A 24,405-nucleotide genomic window follows, 5' to 3' on the forward strand; every position below is an offset into this window, starting at 1 on the left:
TCACAGGGAAGCTGTTGCCTCCAACCTTAGTAAGTCTGTATCTCGGCACCACAAGGCAGTTGGCATTACCAGCTCTGGTCGGCCTGAGGGTCATTCTTCTCTTTAGTCTGTCTGAGAGGTAACTTGGGGCAGCTTTATTTAGTGCTTTGTGGGTCAGGGAGGCACTTTTTTACAAAAGTTTGTTGTGGGTAGAGAGCCAATTATATTGCCTACTAATGGCAGAGATGTGTTCTTTTTTGTTTATACCTAGTGCTGATCTTAAAGCATTATTTTTGAAGGATTTGTAACCTCTGAATGATGGCTTTATTAGCACCACTGTATAGCGCATTGCAATAATCTAATCTAGATAGTCGGGCATAGTCCATGTGTGGCCATCCATGCCTGGATGATGAGATATATCCTATTCACCAACGCCAAATCCTTGTCATAATCCCCAGAAAGCGGGAGGAGAATCTGCGTATCATCTGCATAGTTAGTGTAGGTGATACCCAGAAGATCCAGATCATCGAACAAAGGTTTGGTGAATGTTGTACAGGGTAGGGGAGACACAGGAGCCCTGGGGTACACCACACTTAATGGGATCCGCTGCAGCTGAGGGTGAGAAAACCCTCATGGTTCTCTTACTCAAGAATGATTCGGTCCATTTGATGGCATCTGAGGAAAAGTGGGCTGCTGAATCCAAATGATTACACAAGACCTTGTGATCCACAAGATCAAATGCAGCCGAAAGATCTAATAGCAGGAGGAGGGCAGTTTTGCCCTTGTCTCTCAGCTCATCAATCTGTGTTTTTAAAACGATCAGGGCATTTTCTGTCCCATGTAATGGGCGCAAGCCAGATTGTCTTATTCCCAGGAGTTTGTAATTCAAGAAATCTTTGGATCTGTATGTATGCAACCTTATCCAAAATTTTAAGAAGGAAGGGAACCGTTGTGATGGGACGGTAGTTGGTGGGGATGAGTGGATCTAAGGTTTGTTTCTTTAGGAGGGGAATTACCCATGATTGTTTTAGATTGGGGGGGAATGGTGCTGGAGGTGAAGGAGGCATTCATCAATTTGGATATGAATGGGGACAGGTCTCTGGCGGCTTCTTTTATAATTTGAGCAGGACAGACTTCACCTTTGCAGTTAGAAGGTTTGAGAGACAAGATAACTTTCTCAACCTCTAGGCTAGTAGTTTTAGTGAAGCTGAATCTAGTGACCCCTGGTAGGGCGTGTCTCTCTGGGACCTGTGGTAATAGGGGAATGCTGTGTGTTCGAGTCTTTTTTTTATGGTTTATTTTGTTTTGAAGAGTTTTCACTTTGTTGGCTAGCGCATTTTGAATATCAGAGCACCAAGTTTTATTTTTAATGCAAGTATCGGGTATGGGGATCAGAGACTAGTTCTTTTAGTATGGTAAATAGTTCCCTCATACTTGAGTTAGTTAGCAATCCTCTCGTAGGAATTTTGTTTGGTCAGGGAAATTTAATTTTTGTATTGCGAGGAGATAGATGCTAGAGTGGCCTTATTTTCAATAGACTGGCATAATCCCCAAGAGGATTCACATTTTCTTATTAGGAGACAGAAGTCCCTTAGTTGTGGAGTAAAGCACTTATTTAAGTGGGCTTTGGGTTTACTTGGTCTTAATTTGAGGGGTGCGATCTTGTCCAGTGTGGTGAGCATAATTTTATTATATTCATGGACCAAGGTGTCAGGGCTAGGTGTCGGACAATGAATTCAGTGTGGGGAGAATGGCAGGGATCACTTTGTCTATTGTAATATTCTCTTTATTTCTGGTTAGACAAGGTGGGGCCATTTGAGTGGGCGTGGGAGGTAATCTAGTTGTTGAGAGAGTGAAGGACACAAGGGAATGATGTGTCCACGCATGTGGCGAGATAGAGGTGATGGTAGCGGTACAATTGTAATCGGCTACCCAATCTAAGGTTCTCCCTTTAATGTGGATAGGCTGGTATTGTTTTATGTGACAGGCCTAAAGCGGTAATAGAGTTGGTTATTTCAAGTGCATGCTTGACTGCTGGGTCATTATAGCCTAGATTAAAATCACCTAATAGTAGTTGGGAGGTTGTTAGCTAGTATGCTTTCAAGTCCTCTTCGAATGTCCCGAGAGGACCACGTGGTCTATAGGTTAAGTGGATAGTGAGTGACTGTGAGTTGGCCAAAGGGAGTTTGGCTGTGAAGATTTAGCAAGATTTCAGTTTTTGTGGGGGCTAATATCAGTGAAAGGCTTAGTCTGGATATAATGGTAATACCTCCGCCTCGGGAGCCATCTCTATCTTGCCTAGATATTGTGTAACCATCAGGGATGGCTAGCATAAGTGATGGGCCTGCGCCATTATGTAACCAGGACTCGGTAATGGCGAGGAAATCCAATTTATTTTCCACTATTAGATCAGAAATATCTGTGGCATGTGCAACAAGTGATCTCAAGTTAAGGAGTGCTCCTTTAATGGAGAATGCCTCTGTTTTAGCTGTGCCCTGGAAAGGATTAAGTATGTGCTGGTCGATTAGCTTGGGTTTGTGTCCTATGCTGAGTAGCATTAGCACAAGGGGCTGAGCCAGATACGGGTTTTTTGGAGTTTAGCAGCTTTGCACAAGAGGGGTGCGTTTTTCTCTTGTTAGATGGTGGTAAGGATCTCTTGAGTGGTTCATGCAGTTTAGAGAGTCTGGCACAGAGTTTGAGATTTCTGGCAGTAGTAGTGCAAGGGTATGTTGCAGATACACTGGGACCTATGGTGCTACAATGGATAGGGTAGTGCATATTCAAGTTATTGACTGTCAGTTTTGTCAGGGTTGGTGGAGTTTGACCAACCTTGAGAGGGGGGAGCCACCAGTCGCTATGTTCTGAGATGCTGGTTAGGGAGAATATAGTGGCCACTATAGCCATAAAGATGCTATTATGTAATAGCATTTCTGATGTTTGTTAATCTGCTTAGAATCACATGCTGTGCATAGGTCCGACATCCAGTGGTCACTGCGGAGTATTGCATTTTGTTTTTCGTAGTCGAAAAAGGGGACGTCGACAAGGCGTGTCTGTAACACTATCCCTATAGTGACGTGCGTTGTACCCACAATCCCTCACGCGTCGAGGTCCCTCAGATTGTTTTTTTCCGCCCAGCTTCTGGTCACCTTACGCGGAGCTCCTAGAGAGACATTGCAAAATACTTACTACGGACCTCGGTCCTTAATTATACTTATTATATTGTTAAAGATCCCTCCACTCGACGTTAGCTGTGAAGCTGTTTCTCCGCCGAGCAAGTTTTCGACAGAGGGGAAGAGACGGAGGGGATCCGTCGGCGCTGCCGAACACGTGGCCTGGCCTCGCCGGCCAACATACAGTAGGGAGAGTGGGGGTTCGAACTTTTATCTTCTCTTTGAGAATGTCTTTCTTTCTCCCCTATCTTTCCCTTGGGGTTGTTATCACCAGTTATTATTGCCTCAGCTATGGAGAGGACACCTTTTAAGTTTTGCCCACGCTGTAGGGGCAAATACACTTGGAAGGATAAACACAAGCTCTGTAATCGTTGCTTGCCCCTCGATCATAAGGACAGCTGCGCGGCCTGTAAATTCTTGAAACCAAGAACTCTTAAAGAACGAAAAGTTAAGAGGTGGGCGGACTACGCTATGTCGAAGTCAGTTTCCTCACCCGCCGCCGCTGTTACAGAAAGTGACGAGGAGGGTGATAAGTCGACGTCCGTTACGGAAGTCATTAACCCCCAGAAGGAGCGCTCGCACTCCTCGACGTCCGTCCCCGGCCCCGACGGGCTCGGCTCACGCCCTGCTTATGGGGATGAACACCCCGGCGACAAGGACGCACATAGACCCCATAGGCCTAAGCACACAACCCACGGCTCTTCTTCGTCGATGACGAAGGATCCATCAGCGCCGAAGGGGACGCAGGGCACTCCGGCGTCTACCTCAGACCGTAAGGGTCTCAAGCCCCACCCGCAAACGCAGCCGCGACCAGCGATTGGGCTTTCATCAAACACGGGCGCTACCTCAAAATCATCCGACGTAACGCTCCATAGAGCGGCCGTCGAGAAACAACGCGTAACGCAGGCAACGTCGACACCAGAGCCCTCTACTGACAAACTCGTTGTCGAGAGCCTGGCGAGAATTGTTTCCGAAGACAAACGTAAGCGGACGACGAAACAGACGTCGAATACCGCACAAAAAACTATAGAAACGCCGAAAAAGCACGAGTAGCCAGGAACTGCCCCCTTCATCTAAGGGCACTTCTGAACTACCGGAGGGCTTTTCTGAGGGCGACGGAAACCTTTCTTCGACGTTGTGGGAGCGTTCTAAGCGTTTGGAAGGTGAAAACACTGATTTCCCCCCTCTAGACTATTCAGGGGTCCCCCATGAGACCCTTGGAAGACTCCATTCTTGTATGGAGAAAATGGAAAGGTTTTTGGGAAGCCAAAACCCACCCACACACAAAAGACCAAGAGAATGGCCCCAGGATGACCCTAGGGTCAAGATCCCTAGGCTGTTTCCCCTTTCTACAGACGTATATGACCTCACTGAAGAGGAGCAATACCTCCAGGAAGATGAGGAGGGTTTGGGTGGAGAGGAAGAACATGAGGAAGAGGGGTTTGAAGAAGATCCTTACACTAGTGCAGGAGTTTTTGAAGAAGATACAGCTACCTCGCAGCCCTGGCAATCCCCATCAGTGCAGCCTTGGCAATCCCCATTAGTGCACTCAGACCCTGATGCCTTTCACCCTTCTCCTCCCAAGGATTCACCTATTGGAAACACCTCTCCCATAGATGACCAACCTTCACTTAATGCACTATTGCGCAAGGCAGCAGTGCATTTTGAAATAGACACAGGGGAAACTCTTCCTGACATAGACTTTGTAGAAAAAGTTATTAACGAAAAAGCCCCTGTTAGTCAGTCTATTCCGCTCCTGGCTTCTATAAAGAGAAGAATAACTCCTTCCCTTTCCAATCCTGCATTAGTCAGAGGGGTCAACCCTCGGATAGAAAAGCTCTTCAGCCCTTCGTCCTCTGACCCCTTGTACATCAGAGGACATTCTATTCCGGACTCCCTTGTAGTTACTAATACAAGAAAAAGAGCGGGGGTACCACTATCTACTAGTGAGGCACCACCTGACAAAGAGGGCAAGAAGCTCTATGCACATGGGAAGAGAATCACGACCTCCGCAGCCTTCTCAACTAGGATTGCAAATAACAATTCCGTACTAGCTAGCTACGCAGATGCACAGTGGAGCAAGCTGCGCAGCGAAGCAGAGGACGCACCCAGAACCCCTGCGTTCACGCCTGTTAGCTATCATCTCAGAGGGAACTCTTGTAAACCAGGGCATCGTAAAGAACTCCTTAGATGCCGCAGAGACGGCTGGCCGTTCCCTGGTTCAGGGAATTCTTCTCAAACGCCATGTCTGGCTGCGCAATTCGGGATTTAAGCCGGAAACCCAGGCTTCCCTGATAAATAAGCCCATAGAACAAACACATCTGTTTGGGAAAGCAGTTGATGAGGCCCTAGAACATGCGAAGAAAGAGTTTACCATCAAGACTCTTGACCAAATTTCTAGGCCCCCTAACAGACGCGGCTATGGCAATAGACGCTCCTTTCGTGGCCAACGCCAGCAAAACCAACAGCAATTTTCCTCTGCTACCAACTGGCCCTCTAACCAGGGTAACAACCAGTTCAGTCAAAGAGGCCAACGCCGTGGCAATTCAACGGTTCCCCGAAGTACAGACCCCCACGGAACCGACGCATGACACCGGAACACCTCACCATTCTTCTTCAAGAAGTAGAAGAGCTACTGAAAAAAGAAGCTATAGAGGCTGTCCCCCTATCTCAGGTAACGGAAGGTATTTATTCAGTGTACTTCCTTGTACCCAAAAAGGACTTAACCATGCGCCCTGTATTAGATCTGCGCCCAGCGAACAAGTTTGTCAAACCCCAAAAGTTTCGTATGGTGACCTTGCAGGAAGTAATCCCACTGTTATCACAAGGGGATTACATGACAACACTAGACATGAAAGATGCATACTTTCATATTTTAATGTTGCCAGCGCACAGAAAATACCTCAGGTTCAAGATAGAGAACAAGCACTACCAGTTCAGAGTACTACTCTTCGGGATAGCATCTGCACCAAGGGTATTCACGAAAGTACTGGCAGTGGCAGCGGCCCACCTACGCAGGTTATCCATCCCGGTATACCCTTACCTCGACGACTGGCTCATAACAGGGGATTCTTACGAAACATGCTTCTCCAATACCCAAAAGACCGTAGACCTTTTGTCCCAACTGGGCTTCTCCATCAACGAAAAGAAGTCCAGCTTAGACCCCAGCCAAATCAAACAATTCCTAGGGTCTCTAATTCGAACAAAGGACGGCCTCGTCTTCCCCTCCAACGAGAGGGTCCAAAACATGCTGTTTCAGATCCCCCATTATGTGGCAGGTCGAGAGGTGACGGTACGCAAAGCAATGCGCTTGCTAGGGATGATGGCGTCATGTATTTATTTGGTACCTCAAACGCGCCTGCGTATGCGCCCAATGCAAGAGTGGCTCTACAGCCAGTGGTGTCAGGCCAGCGGACAATGGGACGATCTAGTGGTGGTCTCGCAGGCCTTGGTTCTTCCGCTACGGTGGTGGACAAAAGAAAACCTGTTATTAGGGAAAACTTTTGCCACACCCGCAGTGGAAGCCACTCTAACCACAGACGCATCCCTTACAGGATGGGGGGCTCACCTATCCCATCAGACTGCTCACGGAGCGTGGACTCCGAGCTTAGCATCCAAGCATATAAACCTGCTGGAACTACTAGCGGTGTTCAAAGCACTGAAAACCTTTCAGGAACACCTACAAGGAAAGACAGTGATGGTCCTCACAGACAGCACCACAGCCATGTACTACCTCAACAAGCAAGAAGCACTCACTCTCCAGGACTGTCCAAGCTGTCCCAGAATATATGGAAGTGGGCTCTCAAACACAACATGTTTCTACTATCACAACATGTACCAGGGGAACTCAATCTGCTAGCAGACAAACTCAGCAGAGACTTTCCCCTGCCCGAAGAGTACGAATGGCAATTGCACGAAGACATCGTCTTAGACTCTTCACGCATTGGGGGTTCCCGGAAATAGACCTGTTTGCAACTCTGGAAAACTCACAATGCCAAAGTTACGCCTCCAGGTACCCCCAGAACCAGTCCAAGGGGAACGGTCTGTCGATTCAATGGTCAGGGAAATTTGTTTACGCCTTTCCCCCCCGACTCCCCTTCTCAACAAAGTGGTGAACAAGATGCACCAGGAGCAGGTTACCATGATACTAGTGGCCCCAATGTGGGCCCGGCAGCCATGGTTCGCTCACTTGATGGAGATGTCCCTATCTCCCCCAGTGAAACTTCCCTGCCCGCAGAACATGCTGTCACAGGACAAGGGCAGGACACTGCATCCATGCCCTCAGACCATGAACTTAGCAGCCTGGCTCCTGAGATCATAGAATTTGGACATTTACAACTCCCGCAGAGATGTATGGACATCCTCAGGGAAGCCAGAAAACCTAATACTCGCCACTGCTATTCTAGCAAGTGGAAAAGATTTGTCATCTGGTGTAGGGGAAGAAACATCAACCCTGTTGACTGCTCTCCCACACAAATTGTTCTGTACCTGACCCATTTACTGGACTCGGGTCTAGTATTCAATTCTATTAAAGTCCACCTAGCGGCACTTTCTGCATACACCACTTCCCAACTTAAAGTGTCGTGGTGGAAGATACCAGTTATCAAGGCCTTCATGGAGGGGGTAAAGAGAATACACCCTCCGATAGCTAACCCAGCTCCCGGATGGGACTTAAATGTGGTACTTTCTAGACTCATGGGCCCTCCTTTCGAACCCATGCACAAGGCAACTCTTAAAGACCTCACTCTTAAGACCGCTTTCCTAATAGCTATCACCTCCATTAGGAGAGTAAGTGAACTACAGGCTCTTTCTGTACTAGACCCCTTCGTAACAGTTCACAAGGATAAGGTGGTTCTACGCACACACCCAAGGTTTGCACCAAAATTCATCTTGAAATTTCATGTAAACCAGTCAATAGAACTACCAACGTTCTTTCAAAACCCTTCCAGCTTGGGAGAAAAAAGTCTGCATACACTAGATGTACGCAGAGCTGTCATGTTCTACATGGAAAGAACCAGACCACTGAGAAAGACTAATCAGTTCTTTGTCTCTGTGGCAGCAGGAAGAGAAGGAGATGCAGTTTCAAAGTCCACTACATCTAGATGGATTGTTCAATGCATCACTCTCTGTTACACTCTTGCTAAGAGAGAACTACCCTTCAAGCCAAGAGCACATTCCACTCGAGGCACTGGGGCTTCCATAGCGTTCATTGCAAATGTTCCCCTTGGGTCCATCTGCAAAGCGGCTACCTGGAGTTCTGTGCACACCTTTACAAAACACTACTGTCTAGATGCACACTCGAGATCTGACTCCCAGGTGGGACAGGCAGTATTAAGACATCTTTTCTCTACTGTTCCTTCTCATAACCCACCGCCAACTCCGGGTACTGCTCGCTAGACTATGCACAGCATGTGATTTTAAGCAGATTAACAAACATCAGAAGACAATGCATTACTTACCGTAAAAGCATTTCTGATGGTTGTATCTGCTTAGATTCTTATGCGCCCACCCTTCCTCCCCGCTCGGATGGAAGGAACATAGACCTCCTTTTCTATAGTTCTCTCTTTTCTGTACTCACTCACGTCTAGAAGGCTCCCTCAGCAGAAAAATACTAACAGAGGGACCTCGACGCGTGAGGGATTGTGGGTACAATGCACGTCACTATAGGGATAGTGTTACAGACACGCCTTGTCGACGTCCCCTTTTTCGACTACGAAAAACAAAATGCAATACTCCGCAGTGACCACTGGATGTCGGACCTATGCACAGCATGTGAATCTAAGCAGATACAAGCATCAGAAATGCTTTTACGGTAAGTAATGCATTGTCATTTAACATAGTGTGGTAGGATGGTACGTCTATATTGGTCAGTGTCGTGACCAGGGGCACCAAGAGCTAGGGGCGACGTAACATCAACAATATAGGTATACTGAGTCCCTAGAGAGACAAATATACAGTTCAAGTGGGTCTAGTAACACACCTAAGGAAGGGAGTGGGTGTGGGGCACACATACTTCTTAACAGTGTAGACACATTCATATGTGCATAGGCTAAAAGCATAGGATAAGTGTCGAACAAGCAGAGAGGTGGATCAAGTTCACCTAAGGCACTAATGACTCAAAGATGTATATTGAATGAAATATGGCACATTCAATAATATATACATGATCATACATGTGTAGGTGGTTCTATACTGGACCAATTTGGCTGATTTGCACAGAATGGAAGTCCACTGAATGGGCTTTCTTCCAGGAACCCAATAGCTCAGCTGAGGTAAAACTCCACACACTAGATGTGAGGCGGGCGGTGCTCTACTATGTAGACAAGACCAGACCGCTAAAAAAAACAGATCTATTGTTTGTCTCCATAATGCCAGGCAGAGAAGGAGATCACATTTCAGAGAATGCCATCTCTAGGTGGATAATCAGATGTATCCAACTGTGCTATTCCCTATCCGATAAGACACTGCCTTTTATGCCCAGGGCTCACTCCACAAGAGGCACAGTAGCCACCCTGGCTTTAATTGCAAATGTCCCCTTTGACAGTATTTGCAAAGCAGCTACATGGAGCTCAATACATATTTTCACTCATCACTACTGCATTGACACTCATTCCAAGACGGATACACAAGTGGGACAAGCGGTTCCAAGACATTTATTCACTCATGAACCTTCTCACATCCCACCTCCTCCTAACACTGCTCGCTAATCTATGCACAGCATGTGATCTAAGCAGATTCCACAAGCCTCAGAATGGATACATTACTCACTGTAATCGTAATTCTAATGCTTGTATCTGCTTAGATTCACATGCAACCCACCCTTCCTCCCCTCGGACAGAAGGTGCATGGCTGCTTATGGGCTTGTCTGATACGTATCTGTTTGGATACAACTATACTCACGATACACCTCATGCTACCTCATGTCAGAAAAATAATCTGAGGGACCTTGACGTGTGAGGGATCATGGGTACAGTGAACGTCATACTAGGGATAGTATTACTGGCACGCCCTGTCGACATCCCTTTTCGAGTTTCAAAAACAACTGTAATACTCTGCAGCTTCCACTAGATAGTCGGCCTATGCACAGCATGTGAATCTAAGCAGATACAAGCATCAGAAATTCGATTACGGTGAGTAATGTATCCGATACCTTCGACATAGTCCATTCTTGATAAAGAGATAGGACTTTAAGGGTTCTATGTGGGAAGGTGAGAAATCTCTGCATTCACTTGAGCGAGGGCTGGGTCTGTCAGTGGTTGTTTTGAAGATGATTTGGGTGTCTGCGGCGTTCTAAGCGGTGAAGCCGTGTTTGAGTCCCATGAGTTGCACTATCTAGCCGTTGAAGCACAGTAGTGACTAGATCTATCCTTGTGGTACTCCAGAATTTAAGGTGCACAAGTTTGGTTTGTGGGGGATAACCACATTCTTTTCTACAAGTGAGAAATTAGGTCACCCATCATGGTACCATGTGGTCTAGCCCTGACTCCTGGACTCTATAGATTAGTCTTGGGTGGCTTGCTGTGTCGAGTGCTGCATGTCTGCTTCAATGTATGAGGGATCAGGTGATGTTGGTATCTGCATTGGTTTTTAGGTTCTCTCATATAGATGCTATTGCTGATTCTCCCCCTCTACCAACTTGGCAGATCTCAGGATTTTCTTCACCATGGCGTGTTCCAGGATTTGAGTATTTACATAGTATTAGGCAAGGTTGGAATGCAGTACCCTTTGGGAACACTACAAGCAACTCTGACTACCGGTATAGTCAACCCAATCTTTGGTATAAGCTTGTACTTCACAGTTTTGGTAGCGTGTTGAGCAGCCAGGCTTATCTCAAGAGGGGAAATGTGAGCAATAGTGGAGTTACACAAAGATTCACAGTTACAGGTATTCAAATAAACTTACACTCTGGGTTTCTTGCATAAACAATTATTTTATCAGTCAGTTATACAGCCTTCTTTAGAAGGGAGCAATATAATAGTAACGCACAATGACACGTCAATACTGTACACTCTGAGTTTCTGAATCAGACGAGACCCTTTTGGGATGGCCCACAGATAAAACCTACACCCACAGGTGACTTCAATAACAAGGGTGCTGGGGAGATTAATATCTTACTGTTGGCTTTCAAAACACTCTTATAAGTTAGTAAAAGGCAAAGGTTATTGGAACACAAGAGATCACCAATATTCTTAAGCGGGGCAAAACACTTTCAGATTCTCTTAGAAGAGTCATACAATTCAATAGGCTAAACCAAAGTCAATGGGCAAAAGTCTTGGATAGGATGAAGCACTTCTGGTAAGTAAATGGGAGTCTTTGCACAAGTTCTTAGGAGTCTTTGATAAAAAGAAGAATCAAATGTAGGGCCACAAGCTGATTAGACTTGTAAGTTGCAGAAGTTACAAGCACTTCCGCAGTAAGAGAAGTTCTCTTGGACTTGTTTTACAGTACCTTAGCAATGAAGAAAAGATGCAGCTGATGACTTCTGTTACTGTGCGGCTCTGCAAATCTCACTGTGCCTGGACCTCAGTCGGGACTCCTGCACTGCACTGGACGGTCAAAACTTGGTGTTCCTCTCCCTGGCTCTACGGTTTCCAGCACCAACTCTGTGGAAATTCAACCAGCTCCAAGATGGATGTCCAGGTGGCTTATTGGTCCCACCAACTCAAAGGGAGAAGTCGTCCTTGCAGGAGCTTCTCTGTCGATGCAAACTTGGCGTTTCGGCACTGCAGCAGGGCTTCACCGGGCAAAACAACGGTCCAGGAGTTGCAACAGGTGTTCTCTTCAATCTCTTCTTCGGTTCCTTCGTCCAGTGGTCGACTCTGCCTTCCAAGCCAAAAGGTTAGCCTTTTATTCAGTTCTCTCCCATTAATTCCAGCCTAGCTGTCACTCACCCAGCAGGGTGGCTGTCCTTGCCGGACAGTCAGCTAGCCAATCCCCACAGAGTGCATTTGGGTCTCCTTGAAGACTAAGCACAGGGAGTTTCAGGCATCTCCCTCACTTCCTGCCTACCCCAGACACTCTGGAGCCAGAGGCGGGTTTCACTCCTGAAGCCCGCCAAAGGCGAAATGAACAAAGACCAAACCTGGTTTGGCGGGCAGAGAAAATCTCTAGAAGGACCTTTGCACAAAGACATGGTGTAAAAAAGACCGGGGACCATTTTGTCAAAGATGGCTCTGTGCCATTTTGAAAAAGATGGCTCCTGCGGTTGCTTTCCTGGAGCTGCGAACAGTAGTGGTAAATGCAAACCATGGTAGCTCAAAACGAAACCACTGCCATCAGCCATTCAGTGAGGAAAGGGTAACATAAAACATGTTATATAAGAAGCTAGACAAAGGGGATACTAAGTAACCCCTCCAGCACTCTATTGTAAGATGTTGTGTGTTAGGTCTAAAAAGTTACAATGGTAAGTAAAGTCAATTTCACTTTACTGCTCTGGGAAACAGTAGTTTATCCCAGAGAAAGGTATTTAAACCTTTGGGAAATCTGGAAGACTTCCCTGTGCCACTGCACTGAAGGTGCTATGTGACACAATGTAAATGATGCCTATGGAGTTTGTCAGACTCCTTAACCTAAAGAAACACAGATTTAAAATTCAAATTAAAATACAAGAGAGTGGGGAAAAAGGGTCTTTCTCTCTCCAGGTTAAAAAAAATCAAGTCCTCAAAATCCAGCAAAGTTGCCTGGGGTCTCCAAAGTGGAGGGAATTCGCACATTTCTGAGAATCCTCCCTAACCCCTAGCTCGCAATGTTTTTTGCTGGGAATGTTGCGTTTAAGATCAGTTGGTAGTACGTGATGGTCTTCCAGGTTTCCACTCAGTTTTGAACAATAGGTTTATGTAACCTCTCTTGAAATATAGTGCCAGTAGTGCAGTAATCGGTGCTGAGTTAGAGTTCCCTATGAAGACGTTGTCTGACGTTACCTTGCTAAAAATTTCTTAGTATATGCCTGGAGGGGAGGGGTCTGTTAGTTCTACTTTGCTTCCCTTAAGCAGTTTGAAAAATTACGTCTTGCTGTGAGTTTAAATTGGTTGGGCTTTGTTGGACTAGGTGGGGCATCTTTGTGAAATGTTTCTTCACGTTTGTTCAGAGTCTGTCTTCTTGGATGGTCTTGATGTTTTGGAGGTGGTTGGGAATGTATAGTTTTCAAGAAGCTATCGGCTTTTTGTTGTGTAAGTTTTAATTTCTCATTTTTTTGGGTGAGTTTTCTTTCTGATGCATTCTGCATAATGTAGTTTCTTTGCCTTTAGGAATGCTTCTTTGTTGGATCTCACTGGTACACGGCTTTGTCTTGACATTTGTAGCTTTTCCTACATGCCTATTCCAGTTTCCTGTTGGTTTTCTTGTGGATGCGTAGTTCTGGGTAAGGAAACGTAACAAAGTGAAAGATTTTATTAAACAATTGTTTTTCCCCAGCGAGCCCATTGGTACCTTAACAAATGGCTCCAGCTTTGTCATACATCCACTATTTAAGGGTCAACTGTGCTTAAAATGCATGATGCTGCTAATGTCCAAACTTCCTTTTGCCTGCATTAAATAAAATGTAATGTGCTTTCTTTATTCTCAGCTTAATCAGAAGAATATGACCCTAAGCAACCGGTGCCAGGTATTTGACCGGTTTCAGGATTCTATTTCTCAGCACGTGGTGAAGGTAGACTTCCTGAACCGAATACATAAGACTCATCCTCCCAATCGAAGACTCCTCCAGTCTGTCAAGAAAAAATCGTTAAAGGTGTGTAGGGAAGCTGCTCGGGTGGGAAACGGCATAGCACATTATACATCATTGCTCGGTGGGGGTGTACGGGGTGAGCCACTATGCAAACCTAGTCAAATATTAATTTGTCTACTTGTTAGCTTTTTTTATTTTAAGTGGCCCATAAATTAAGCTTTTATGTTAAGCCCCATTGTACATTCTGTACTTTCATGCTTCATTGTGGAGTGTTTCTGCAAGGAACATACAGAGCTAATGCCTACTAGTGCAAATATCCGTGTATTTTTGTGAATTAGTAATGTAGTGAGTGTACACATGTGGGACAGGTAGTTACTTTTCATGGGGTGATTTTCAGTGTATGGCAGTCTGAACACGTAGAAGAACTTCACTGGGATTGGGCACATGTTTGAGTGAATAGTTGTTCCCTGGTTATGTTTCAGATGGTTCAGAGGAGTTTTCTCACTTGGTCAACCTGTTGATGGGCAGCCTTTGCTTGATTAGGACCTAGAAAAGATGAGGGGACTCCAAAAGTCACTCTGTTTAAGGAAATCCATATTAAACAGAGGCAATCTGCTGCTTAGCTGCCCAACTGTTGATTAAATGCTGGGATTGATTAACACATAAAGCACTGTTATAGGCTATGATTCAATTGTAAATCTTTGTCGCTGGTTATCAGGACTGCCCCTAAACATTCTATTCCCTGTCCTCCAGGTACCAGATGCAATAAAAGCTCAGTATCGTTCTCCGCCTCAGCTACTTGCGCCTGCAGGAATCCGTGATGGAGAACTGGTCTGTAATGGATACCTCGATGAATCACAGAAGCACCTTTTTAACTCTGAGCACTTAACCAACCAATCAGAGCAACAAGAGGTAAATGTCTAATAACAGTGTGCCATCCAATGGTAAGTAGTATCTGATGTGTGGCCAAGTGGCGGCCATCCCATAAACTCGGGAGGATAGCTCAGCAGCAACGTGCTTGCCTTGGAAGCAAGACGACATGGAGCCACACAGGTTCGATGCCCGGGTCCGCGCTTAGAAACCTCTGGGTATTAAACGCGTTATAAATAATCTATCATATAGATTAGTTTAACTGTTTTTTGGGATGTTTGATATGATGTGGCATTTACAAGTATTCTAGGCACGACAAGACAAGGAGGGGGAAACTGGGAGGACAAAAAAAACGATCTTACTAGGCCTGGTGTCATTACTAGGCCTGGTGCAACTGCGAGGGGGAAGGGGAGAAGTGCCGCGGGAGAAGGTGGAGAGGTGCGGGTAATCAAAAAGTGCAGCCAGCGGGTGTCTCATTAGTGAAGAGAGAAGGGGCTGTAGGGTTACAGATACAGACCCCAAGTGCTGGGGGTGCCAAAGACAGTATGAGGTGCAACTGGACAGGCAGGGACCTGAGCCGAAGTTCAGAGGGTGGCCAGGTGCGTGGAGCAGACGGTTCATGAGCAGGGGAGAGGAAGAGAAAGCGGAAGTGAAGAGGAAGGTCTTGCGCTGCTTCCGGAACCAGAAGTGGTTCTGCTCAAGTTTGAGAGAGGCATGAAGGCTGTTCCGGAGGCAGGCCCCAGCCAAAGAGCCAAAGAAAGAGATCTGCTCCAACTCTCAGCTTGGAAAAGCGACTGACCCTTGGAGGTGGACGAGAGCTCGAGAAGGGAGCTGTTTTGTGAGATAGAGTTGGAGGTAGTGTGGACCCAGGCCCCAGAAAGCCTTGAGTACAATGCAGAACTTTATCCTTGATGCTACTGGGATCAATGAAGAGATTTCAGAGCTGGAGAGATACGATCCCTGGACTTGAGGCCAAGGACAAGTATTGTAGTCCTGTTCTGGATGAGTTGTAGAGTGTGGAGAGTAGAGGCAGGAAGATTTAGAAAGCGGATGTTGCAGTAGTTCAACCTTGAGAGGACCAGAGCACTGGAGACAGTGAGCGTCTGGGGGAAAGAAAGAATACCCCTAAGGCGGTGCACCTGATGGATTGAAGATGTGAGGAGACAGGGAGAGGGTGCAGTTGACCCCAATGTTCTTAGCCTCACAGATGGGAGCAGAAAGAGGGCCCAGAGTGGGCAGCCAGAGAGAGGAGAAAGGAGAAAAAGATTGTTGAAAAAGTGAGTTATTTCATTTTCGTTAACATAACTGGATACCTAGTTCTATATGGGTTTTGCAGGCCTCAAGTCTGTTCTAGACTGTGTGACGAGAAATAATCGGAATGTGCTGGAGGGGCCAATAACATTTTGAATCAAAGAAGAATATGGTACAGAAGAAGTTAACTTGGCTCCACGCCTCTAGTATCCTTGAAAGAAAGTGGCACACTAACTTTGACAGTAATGCCAAAATGGATTACTAGAAGCAACTCCACTATTACTAACAAGTTATTCAATACTTTAATCACAGGCTCTAAATATCTCTAAAGAGATTGCTCTAAATTCAGATGAATCAACTATCCACACTGTCCCTGCTTCACAAGAACTAGTGGATTCACTGCACATTTTCAAAATAAAATGTATATAATTTGAGACTTTGATCTTGCATACATATAATTTAAGGTACAGCACCAGTAGTGATGGCTCCTATAACAGCAGCCCTATTGCCGCTGTAGAAAATCTTCAGCCACTTAACTGTTGACCAGCTAATCTTAATTCTTTGCACTGTTAAAAGCTTTGAACCGCACAATGACCCTTGAATTGCCCTGTCTGTTCTACCCTACTACCGGGTAGAGATTCACCACCTTTTTAATCTTTTACTAGCAACAGGCACAGCCCCGAATGTTTGGTAAGAAGCTGTGGTCCATCCACTACTTAGAAATCCCACCTTGGACACCTATGATTTGAACAATTTGAGAACCCTCTCTTTGGTGCCTTTTTTATTTTTTGGCTAAACAGCTAGAACAAAGAGTGGTGGGCCAGGTTCAATCGTTGCTACTGAACTACCAAAATCTCAATCCATCTCAGGTTGCAGAAATGTTTTTATTCCATTTTTTTATTTTTAGCACAGGTTATCACTGCAACTATGCTTGACAAGCTGAAGGAACTTCTTGATAATGGAGGCTCCGGAGCAGTAGTTCTTCTGGACCTGTTTGCAGCGGTAGACCCTGTTGACCTTCATGGTGTACTAACATGCTTTGAACAGCAGTGTGTTGGGAACCAAGCCCTGAAAGGGATCCACTTGATCTAATCGCAGTGATTTTACCTCTGATAAAGCTTTCATGCTGTCTCGTGCAGAGATCCTCTCTCCCCTGTTTCTTTAACCTTTATCTGATCCCTCTGACCAATATTTCTCAGAATATTGGCGTATTCTTTCTAAACCATGCAGATGATACGCAGTTGTACATAAAAATGTCAGAACATGACCTCGAACCTCATTTGTGATAATCCACAATCTTAAAGCCAAAGTCTCATGTCGCATCATAGAACTTAATGTCATTAGATTTAGAATAGAGTAGATGTCCCATCAGTAAACGGTTTCCTGACAGAGAACCCTGTAGAACTGTCATGGCCAATAGCGGTACATGCACACAAAATATCAACTCAAAATGATAAAGTAATTGAATAGTTTATTTATATAGCGCACCTGTCCCTCAGGTAACTGGGCGCATTACGTAGGTTACATAGCAAAGTTACGTAATTGGTTACCATATAGTACAGATACATAGTGCAGGAGGCTCATAGGTTATATACAAGTGGGTGGATACATCATCCAGTACGCAGTAGTAGTAAAGTACATAGTGTAAGGTAAGCAGATAGGTTATGTACAGTTAAAAGGGGTTGTATGTGGATACAAGGTGAAACATATACATTTATAAGTACCGTAGAGTAGGTGGGAGATTAACCATCAGGTGAGTCTTTTGAGAGGAAGGAGGTTTGAGTCTCCAGAGTGGTGAGCCAATTTTTTAGACCTGAATTTGCGGAAATGATGGTTCTGCTCTTAGAGCTATAGGTAGGGAGTTCCATAATTTAGGTGCTAGGACAGGGGAGCTACTGCCGCCTGATTTTAGTAGATTAAATCTAGGGACTCTTGAGACAATGTAGTTGAGCAGCTCTGGTAGGTCAGTCTGGTTGTCATTTGGTAATAGGCAATTACCTGAGTATGTTGGTCATTAAATCAGCTTAGGCTCCCCCAAAATTGCTGCACAGAAGAAAATAATGAATCCCAACTAAACCTAACTATCTGAGGTGGATCAAAATGAACAGTTCTGTCTCTGCATCTACATAAACTTCAAACTATCTTCTTTTCGCAAGTCGGTGTCTGCACAGAAACCTGGGCGGACTGATTCCGATGTGCGGGGATGCCGCTCACAAAAATCCATGAGGCGTACCTGCATCCCCACCCTGGGGCAGCCGTCCGGAAACTGCTCGGTCACTTAAGTTCCAAAGGCTCAAAGAATCACCATCTTGAAAAAGTAATCACAAAAATGTTGTGAATTAAAAGTAAAGAACAGTCAGACAAATTATGGCTGATAATCTTTACAGGATATCGTTGTCCCTCCCCATCGTGTCAGTTATTAGATAATACAGCGTGATGACAATGGCAAAGTAAAACACCATTATAAAAAAAAAAACAGTTCAAGTCCAAATCCAGTTTCATACCTTTGGGGGTAAGTGAGGAGAGAGTGTCAATCCAAAATACTTTACGTTGTTTTAATAGACACAAGATTGCTACCTCCTCTTAGGCATCACCACTTTTTCCAGGACAACAAATTGAAGTTGGCCCTCGGTGGTGTTGATGTAAATGACTTGCAACTGGTGATTTAGGGTTGTTGGTCCCGATTTGAGATTTTTGTTCCATCCAGCAAATCTTAACCACGCTTGTTGTCAGACTGTTAGGCAAGGTTTGGAGCAGTACCCTTTGGATGCACTACAACAACAACTTGACCTCCTGGCAATAGGAACCCAACCGTTGGTATGTGTCTGTAATACACAGGTTGGTAGTGTGGCTGAGCAGCCATGCTTATCTCAAGAGGGGTCAATGTAAGCAGTAGGGGAGTTACACAGAGAGTCACCGTGACAAGTATGCAAATAAACACACTCAAGGTTTCTTGATTAAACAGTTATTAATTTAACAGTTTGAATAAGCCTTCTTCAGAAGGGGCAATATAATGTTAACAAACTCCACACTCCAAAATGCACACTCTTAGTTTCTCTAAATCAGCAAAACCCCATTTGGGATGGCGCACACACTTCCTACACCCTCAGGTGACTCAAATAACTAGGACACTGTGGGCATTAATATATCACTGGTTCATTTAGAGAAATACTGAAATGAGTGTTAGAGATTTCAGAATAACACAAATATTTTGAAGCAGGTAAGTACTTTTGAACCCCCCAATGCACAGTAAATTAACCCTTTCCTGGAGGGAAGGTAAGACGCACGCAGAGGAGAGAAGAGTCATTCAGGGAGCCGGGCCAGGCAATGTCAATTGGGCAAAAGTCTAGGCGAGCTGAAGCACTTCTAAGTCTTGCACAATGTTTTAGAAGTCTTTTTAGACAAAGTAGAATCAAAGTAGGGTCACAAGATGGGAGGCTTGTGAGAGGTAGAAGATGCAAGCAACTCTACGGAAGCAACCAAGACAAGTCTCAACTGAGATCAAGTAAGGTTTCAACAAGAGGCAAGTTCTCTCAGACTGTACAGTACCTTTGGTTAGTAGAAATGGTTCCAGCTGTCTTCTGTTCCTGTATGGCCCTGCAGATCCTTTTGTTCCTGTGCCTCAGTCGTGGGGACAAGAGGGAGGACTTCTGGAGACTCCTGCAACGCGACGGTTGGCGACAGAAAAGAACCAACTTATTTTCAGCTGCACTTTCCGGTTTCAGCTCCTCGCACCTCCGCAAATAGCACCATAGCTGTCTCACAGAAACCACTCTGGACTTTCCTTGCATCTGGGGTCCAGCATTCTTTTGAGTTAGTTCAGGCTTGGTCAGTCCTGCTTACTGGAAGTCCGGAGGATCTTCCAGCAGCTCGGGTCCGTCTTAACTGATGCACTCCGTTTGGTGTTCCTCTCCCTAGCACTTCGGTTCCAGCAGCAGTAGAAGTTCAGCTCTGAGAGGATGTCCAAACGAGTTCACTTTGGAGTTGATTGGTCTCACCAACTCAGAGAAGTCGTCCTTGCAGGGCTTCTCTAGTCGAGGTGAATTCGGAGCTTCAGCACAGCAGCAGGGCTTCACCAGGCAAACCAACGGTCCAGGAGTTGCAGCAGGCGTCTCTTCCAAGTTATTCTTCGGATTCCTTTGTCCAGTGGTCGACTCTGCCTTCCAAGCCAAAAAGCCTTGCCTTTTATGCAGTTTTCTCCCATTCATTCCAGCCTTGCCGGACAGCCAGCTGGCCAATCACCTTTGGGTGCATTCCTGTAACCAAGGGGATTAAGCACAGGGAGTTTTGAGCATCTCCCTCAATTCCTGCCGCTGCCAGACATACTGGAGCCAGAGGGGAGCTTCACTCGTGAATCCCGCCAAAAACAAAACGAACAAAGGGACCAAACCTGGTTTGGCGCGCAGAGTAAATCTCAAGAAGGACCTGTCCAGCAAGAAATGGCAAAAAAAAAAGACGAAACTGCCATTTTGACAAAATGGGCACCCATTGGTGCCTTACTGCAGCTGCGAACGCAGCCCACAGTAAAAACACGCAATGGTTTAAAAAGTAAACCACTGCCACCAGCCATTAATTGTAGAAAGGGTAACATCAAATGTTAAATGAGAAACTAGACAAAGGGGATACCAAGTAACCCCTCCAGCACCCTATTGTTAGTGTTTGATGGGTCTAGAAAGTTAGTTTTAAGTAAAGTGAATTTCGAGGGGATTGTGTCCTCCGACGTATGACAGTAATCACCACAGCTGTGCTGCTTCGGAACATTTTTCGGCTCCTGCTTCGATGACGTCGAGACGCTGTCCCTCAAGGGCCTCCGTCGAGCGCCGACGTCACCGGATGTTATATGTAGGACACACGACGCACATAGCCTCCGTTCCAATTTTTCCGCGAACGCGTTGGCTTCGGAATCTCGGCACCCCTCGGTCCTCTCCTGTTGAATCGGTTCTTCTAACTTGGTTATTATGAAAATGTCTGTCTTCTACCCCGCGGTCGGGCTTCAAGGGGCGTCGGGACTGCAGTTCCAAGATGTGCCTGACGGACCCGCACAACGTCTGCCTTTGGTGCCTCAGCGAGAGCCACGCTACCGATGACTACAATGAATGCCAGTCCTTGACGTCGAAGGCCTTGCGGGAGCGGAAGAAGTTGTCTGTAGGTAGGGTTTCCAAGCCCCGTAAGTCGAAATCCGCTGGGCTTTCGACCGACGATTTGAGAGGCGACGCTCCACGTGGGCTTAAGTCCATGGGGTCTTGTTCTCAGAGTGGGTCCCGCCATTCCTCTGCCTCTTCTAGGCACTCTCGGAAGCGCCGTCACCGGTCGCCTTCCTCGTCCGAGGACTCTGCCAGACGGCGGGTGGCTTGTCCCAACAAGCATTCATCACCGGCAGAATGGGACGCATTTCACAAGGAGATGATGGCGATTTTCGAAGCGCAGGGCACCGTTCCATCCGCACCTTTGAGAGAAGCCGGCAAGGAACGCGCTAGGGCCGCCGCTCGCACGCCTTTGGGCTTGGGCGGTCGGCGCGATCATCTGGAGCTCTTGAGGTCCCGATCGGATCGCCATAGCTGTGCCAGGTCCAGGTCATGGTCCTCAACGCTCTCGAGACGGTTGGAGCCTGTGTGGCCTTCTAAGAAGGCATCGGCGCCATGTCCGTCGAGGGATTCTCTCTAGGCTCTGGCTCCGAGGAGGCCGTCGAAGGGCACGCTCGGGGCTGCGGCCTCGAAGTCGTCCACGCAGATTCCATAGACGCCTTTTGAAGAGACTGTACCAGAGGTTCCCCGGAGGACCGTGGAACCTCTGAGGAAGGCCCTGAGTAAATCATTGAGGGCCTTCATCCAGGGATTTATTCCAGCCTTTGGATTACATCTCAGAGGTGGAAGAAAGGTTAGATGAGGAGGTGATTGTACCTCCTAAGGTTCCTGATGACCTGTTGTCTGGTCATAGCCAGATGGAAAACCTGCGTCAATCCTTGCATGATGCCAGTGGTCTGGACACCTTCCCCGCAGGTTGTTTGGCAGGCCTGAGCCTGGTACACACGCCGAGTCTTCGTACAGGCGTCTCATGTCGAGGGTGACTGAGTACTTGGGGTGGTATGCTCCACCTGTGGATTTTCTGCAGGATGACCTGGCAGATGTATTGGACCAGGGTCCGCCCACTGACCCGGTGCTTCCATTTCATAAGGCCTTACAGAGAAGGGTGGCGGCGGCTTGGACTGCTCCGGAGAGTCTCCTGGCAGTGAATAAGTCGCTACCGAAAAAATACCGTCCAGCCAGTGGCGACCCCTGCTACTTGTCTACGCACCCCACTCCGGAGAGTTTGGTGGTGCAGGCGGCTACTGCCCCAGCTATGCAGGCTGCATTCCCTACCATCCCTCCGGATAGGGACGACAAGCGCTTTGACGGTTGGGCGAAGAAAGTATTTTCTTCTGGTGGTATGGCTTTAAAGGCAGCCAACTCAGTTTGTGCCTTGGCGAGATTCACTCACACTCTGGGGAATTGTGTATCTTTGGCAGCTGAACATATTCCCGAAGGGGAGGAACGGGATTGTTTTCTTGCCCTCGTGCAGGATGGCAAGGATGCCATGTGTGAATCCGTTCAGTCGGGTCTGGACATGGCAGGCTGTGTCAGCCGGTCAATGGCGGCCAGCACCATGATGCGCAGGTTTGCATGGTTGCGGAAGTCGGGGTTTGCTCCTGATGTGCAGTCCCGGCTTCTCAACATGCCCTTTGATGGTGACCATCTTTTTGGCAGCAAGGCTTACGAGAGCCTTGAGAGGTTGCAGACCTCCAAAGCTGCAGCGAAGTTGTTGAGCGCTGCAGTAAGTCAACCTACGCCTTTTCGTCCTAGGGGACAGCAATGGATGGGAGGTTCCTTTCGATACTACTCTTCCTTTGGTAGATCGAGGGGAAGCTGCCAGTCAAAGGGGGCAACGTAGGAGTACCATAGGTGGAAAACAAGGTACTCGAGGTGCCAAAGCCGCTTGGGCAGTTGCCTCTTTGCCCTCAGGCACTGCCGCTTCCGCTCAGTCATGAAGCCATGTCCCATGGTTCGCCGGTTGGGGGAAGGCTGGCGCATCATCGTGTAGAAGGGCGTGCCATTACTTCAGATGTGTGGGTTCTGGAGATCATAGCCCACGGCTACTGTCTTCCTTTCCGGCAGAGGCCTCACGACAATCCACCGGGGAAGCTCTCTGAAGAATCCGGATCCGCTTCTTGCGCAGGAAATCAAATCCCTGCTGGAGAAAGGCGCCATAGAACTAGTGCCTGTAGCGGAGAGGAACAAGGGGTGGTATTCCCCATATTTTTTTATCCCGAAAAAAGACAGGGGAGTGGGGGTTGAGACCCATCATGGACCTACGTGTTTTGAACAAGTTCCTCAGGAAGGACAAGTTCAAGATGGTTACTCTCTTAAGTCCTCCGGGCCCTTCAACTTCAGGACTGGTTGGTGTCTCTCGAACTCAGGGACGCTTACTTTTGTGCCGATTCATCCCAAGCACAGGAAGTACCTGAGGTTCGCGTTTGGCGACTCGCATTTTCAGTTTCGGGTCCTGCTGTTCGGATTGACCTCCGCCCCGAGTGTCTTCACCAAGCTAATGGTGGTGGCAGCGTATCTCAGGAAAGGGGGGATTCACGTCTACCCCTACCTGGACGGTTGGTTGATCAGGGCACGCTCTCCTGAGCAAGCCCTGGATCATCTGTCGGTCAACTGCTACTCCCTTCACAAGCTGGGCTTCTCCCTCAACTTGAAGTCTGATTTGACACCTACCCAGTGGCTCCAGTACATCGGAGCGTTGCTCGACACATCCCTGGGGCAGTGTTCGCCTCCCCAGGTGAGGGCTCATCACATTCTGCAGATCGTGGACAAGTTTCAACATGCCCAGAATCTCCAGGCTTTCGAGTTTTTTATGTTGCTCGGCCTCATAGCATCCTGCATTCTACTGGTGCCAGAGGCCAGGCTGCAGATGAGATCTCTGCAGTGGGCTCTCAAGAGCCAATGGTCGCAGTCCTCCGGCAGGATGTCTGATCCCGTTCAGGTGCTGCCCTCGGTCGCCCAGGATCTTCTGTGGTGGGCCGTCAAAGGCAATCTGATGAAGGGGGCTCTGTTTTGGCTACCCAGGCCGGAGGTAACGATCGTGATGGACGCGTCCCTCATGGGATGGGGAGCTCAATCCAACGAGTTGACAGTCAGCGGTCGTTGGTCTCCCTCGGAGTCCAGACTCCATATCAATCTGTTGGAGCTGAGGGCTGTCAGGTTATCACTGAAGGCTTTTCTGCCATCTGTGCGGGGGAAGTGTGTCCTGATTATGACGGACAATACAGTGGCCATGCACTATCTCAACAAACAGGGGGGGCAGGGTCTCTCACATTGTGCTGAGCGGCGATGCAGCTCTGGTTCTGGGCCATCCAGCAGGAAATTTCGATCTCGGCAGTTCATCTGGCCGGAGACGAAAACGTGGCAGAGGACGCTCTGAGCAGGC

The 24,405-nt window shown here is 47.2% G+C and overlaps 1 protein-coding gene across 1 annotated transcript in view; it reads left to right on the forward strand.

Moving 5' to 3' along the window:
* PHF12 (PHD finger protein 12) overlaps positions 1-24,405 on the forward strand; it is a 689,998-nt gene that overhangs the window by 468,019 nt on the left and 197,574 nt on the right. The window contains exons 7-8 of the mRNA XM_069615300.1: positions 13,714-13,878; positions 14,569-14,727. Coding sequence (XP_069471401.1) covers positions 13,714-13,878; positions 14,569-14,727 — 324 coding nt within the window. The remainder of the gene's footprint in view (positions 1-13,713; positions 13,879-14,568; positions 14,728-24,405) is intronic.

The sequence above is a fragment of the Ambystoma mexicanum genome, chromosome 9, assembly GCF_040938575.1.
Source record: "Ambystoma mexicanum isolate Mex_15411 chromosome 9, UKY_AmexF1_1, whole genome shotgun sequence".
Lineage (NCBI taxonomy): Eukaryota > Metazoa > Chordata > Amphibia > Caudata > Ambystomatidae > Ambystoma > Ambystoma mexicanum.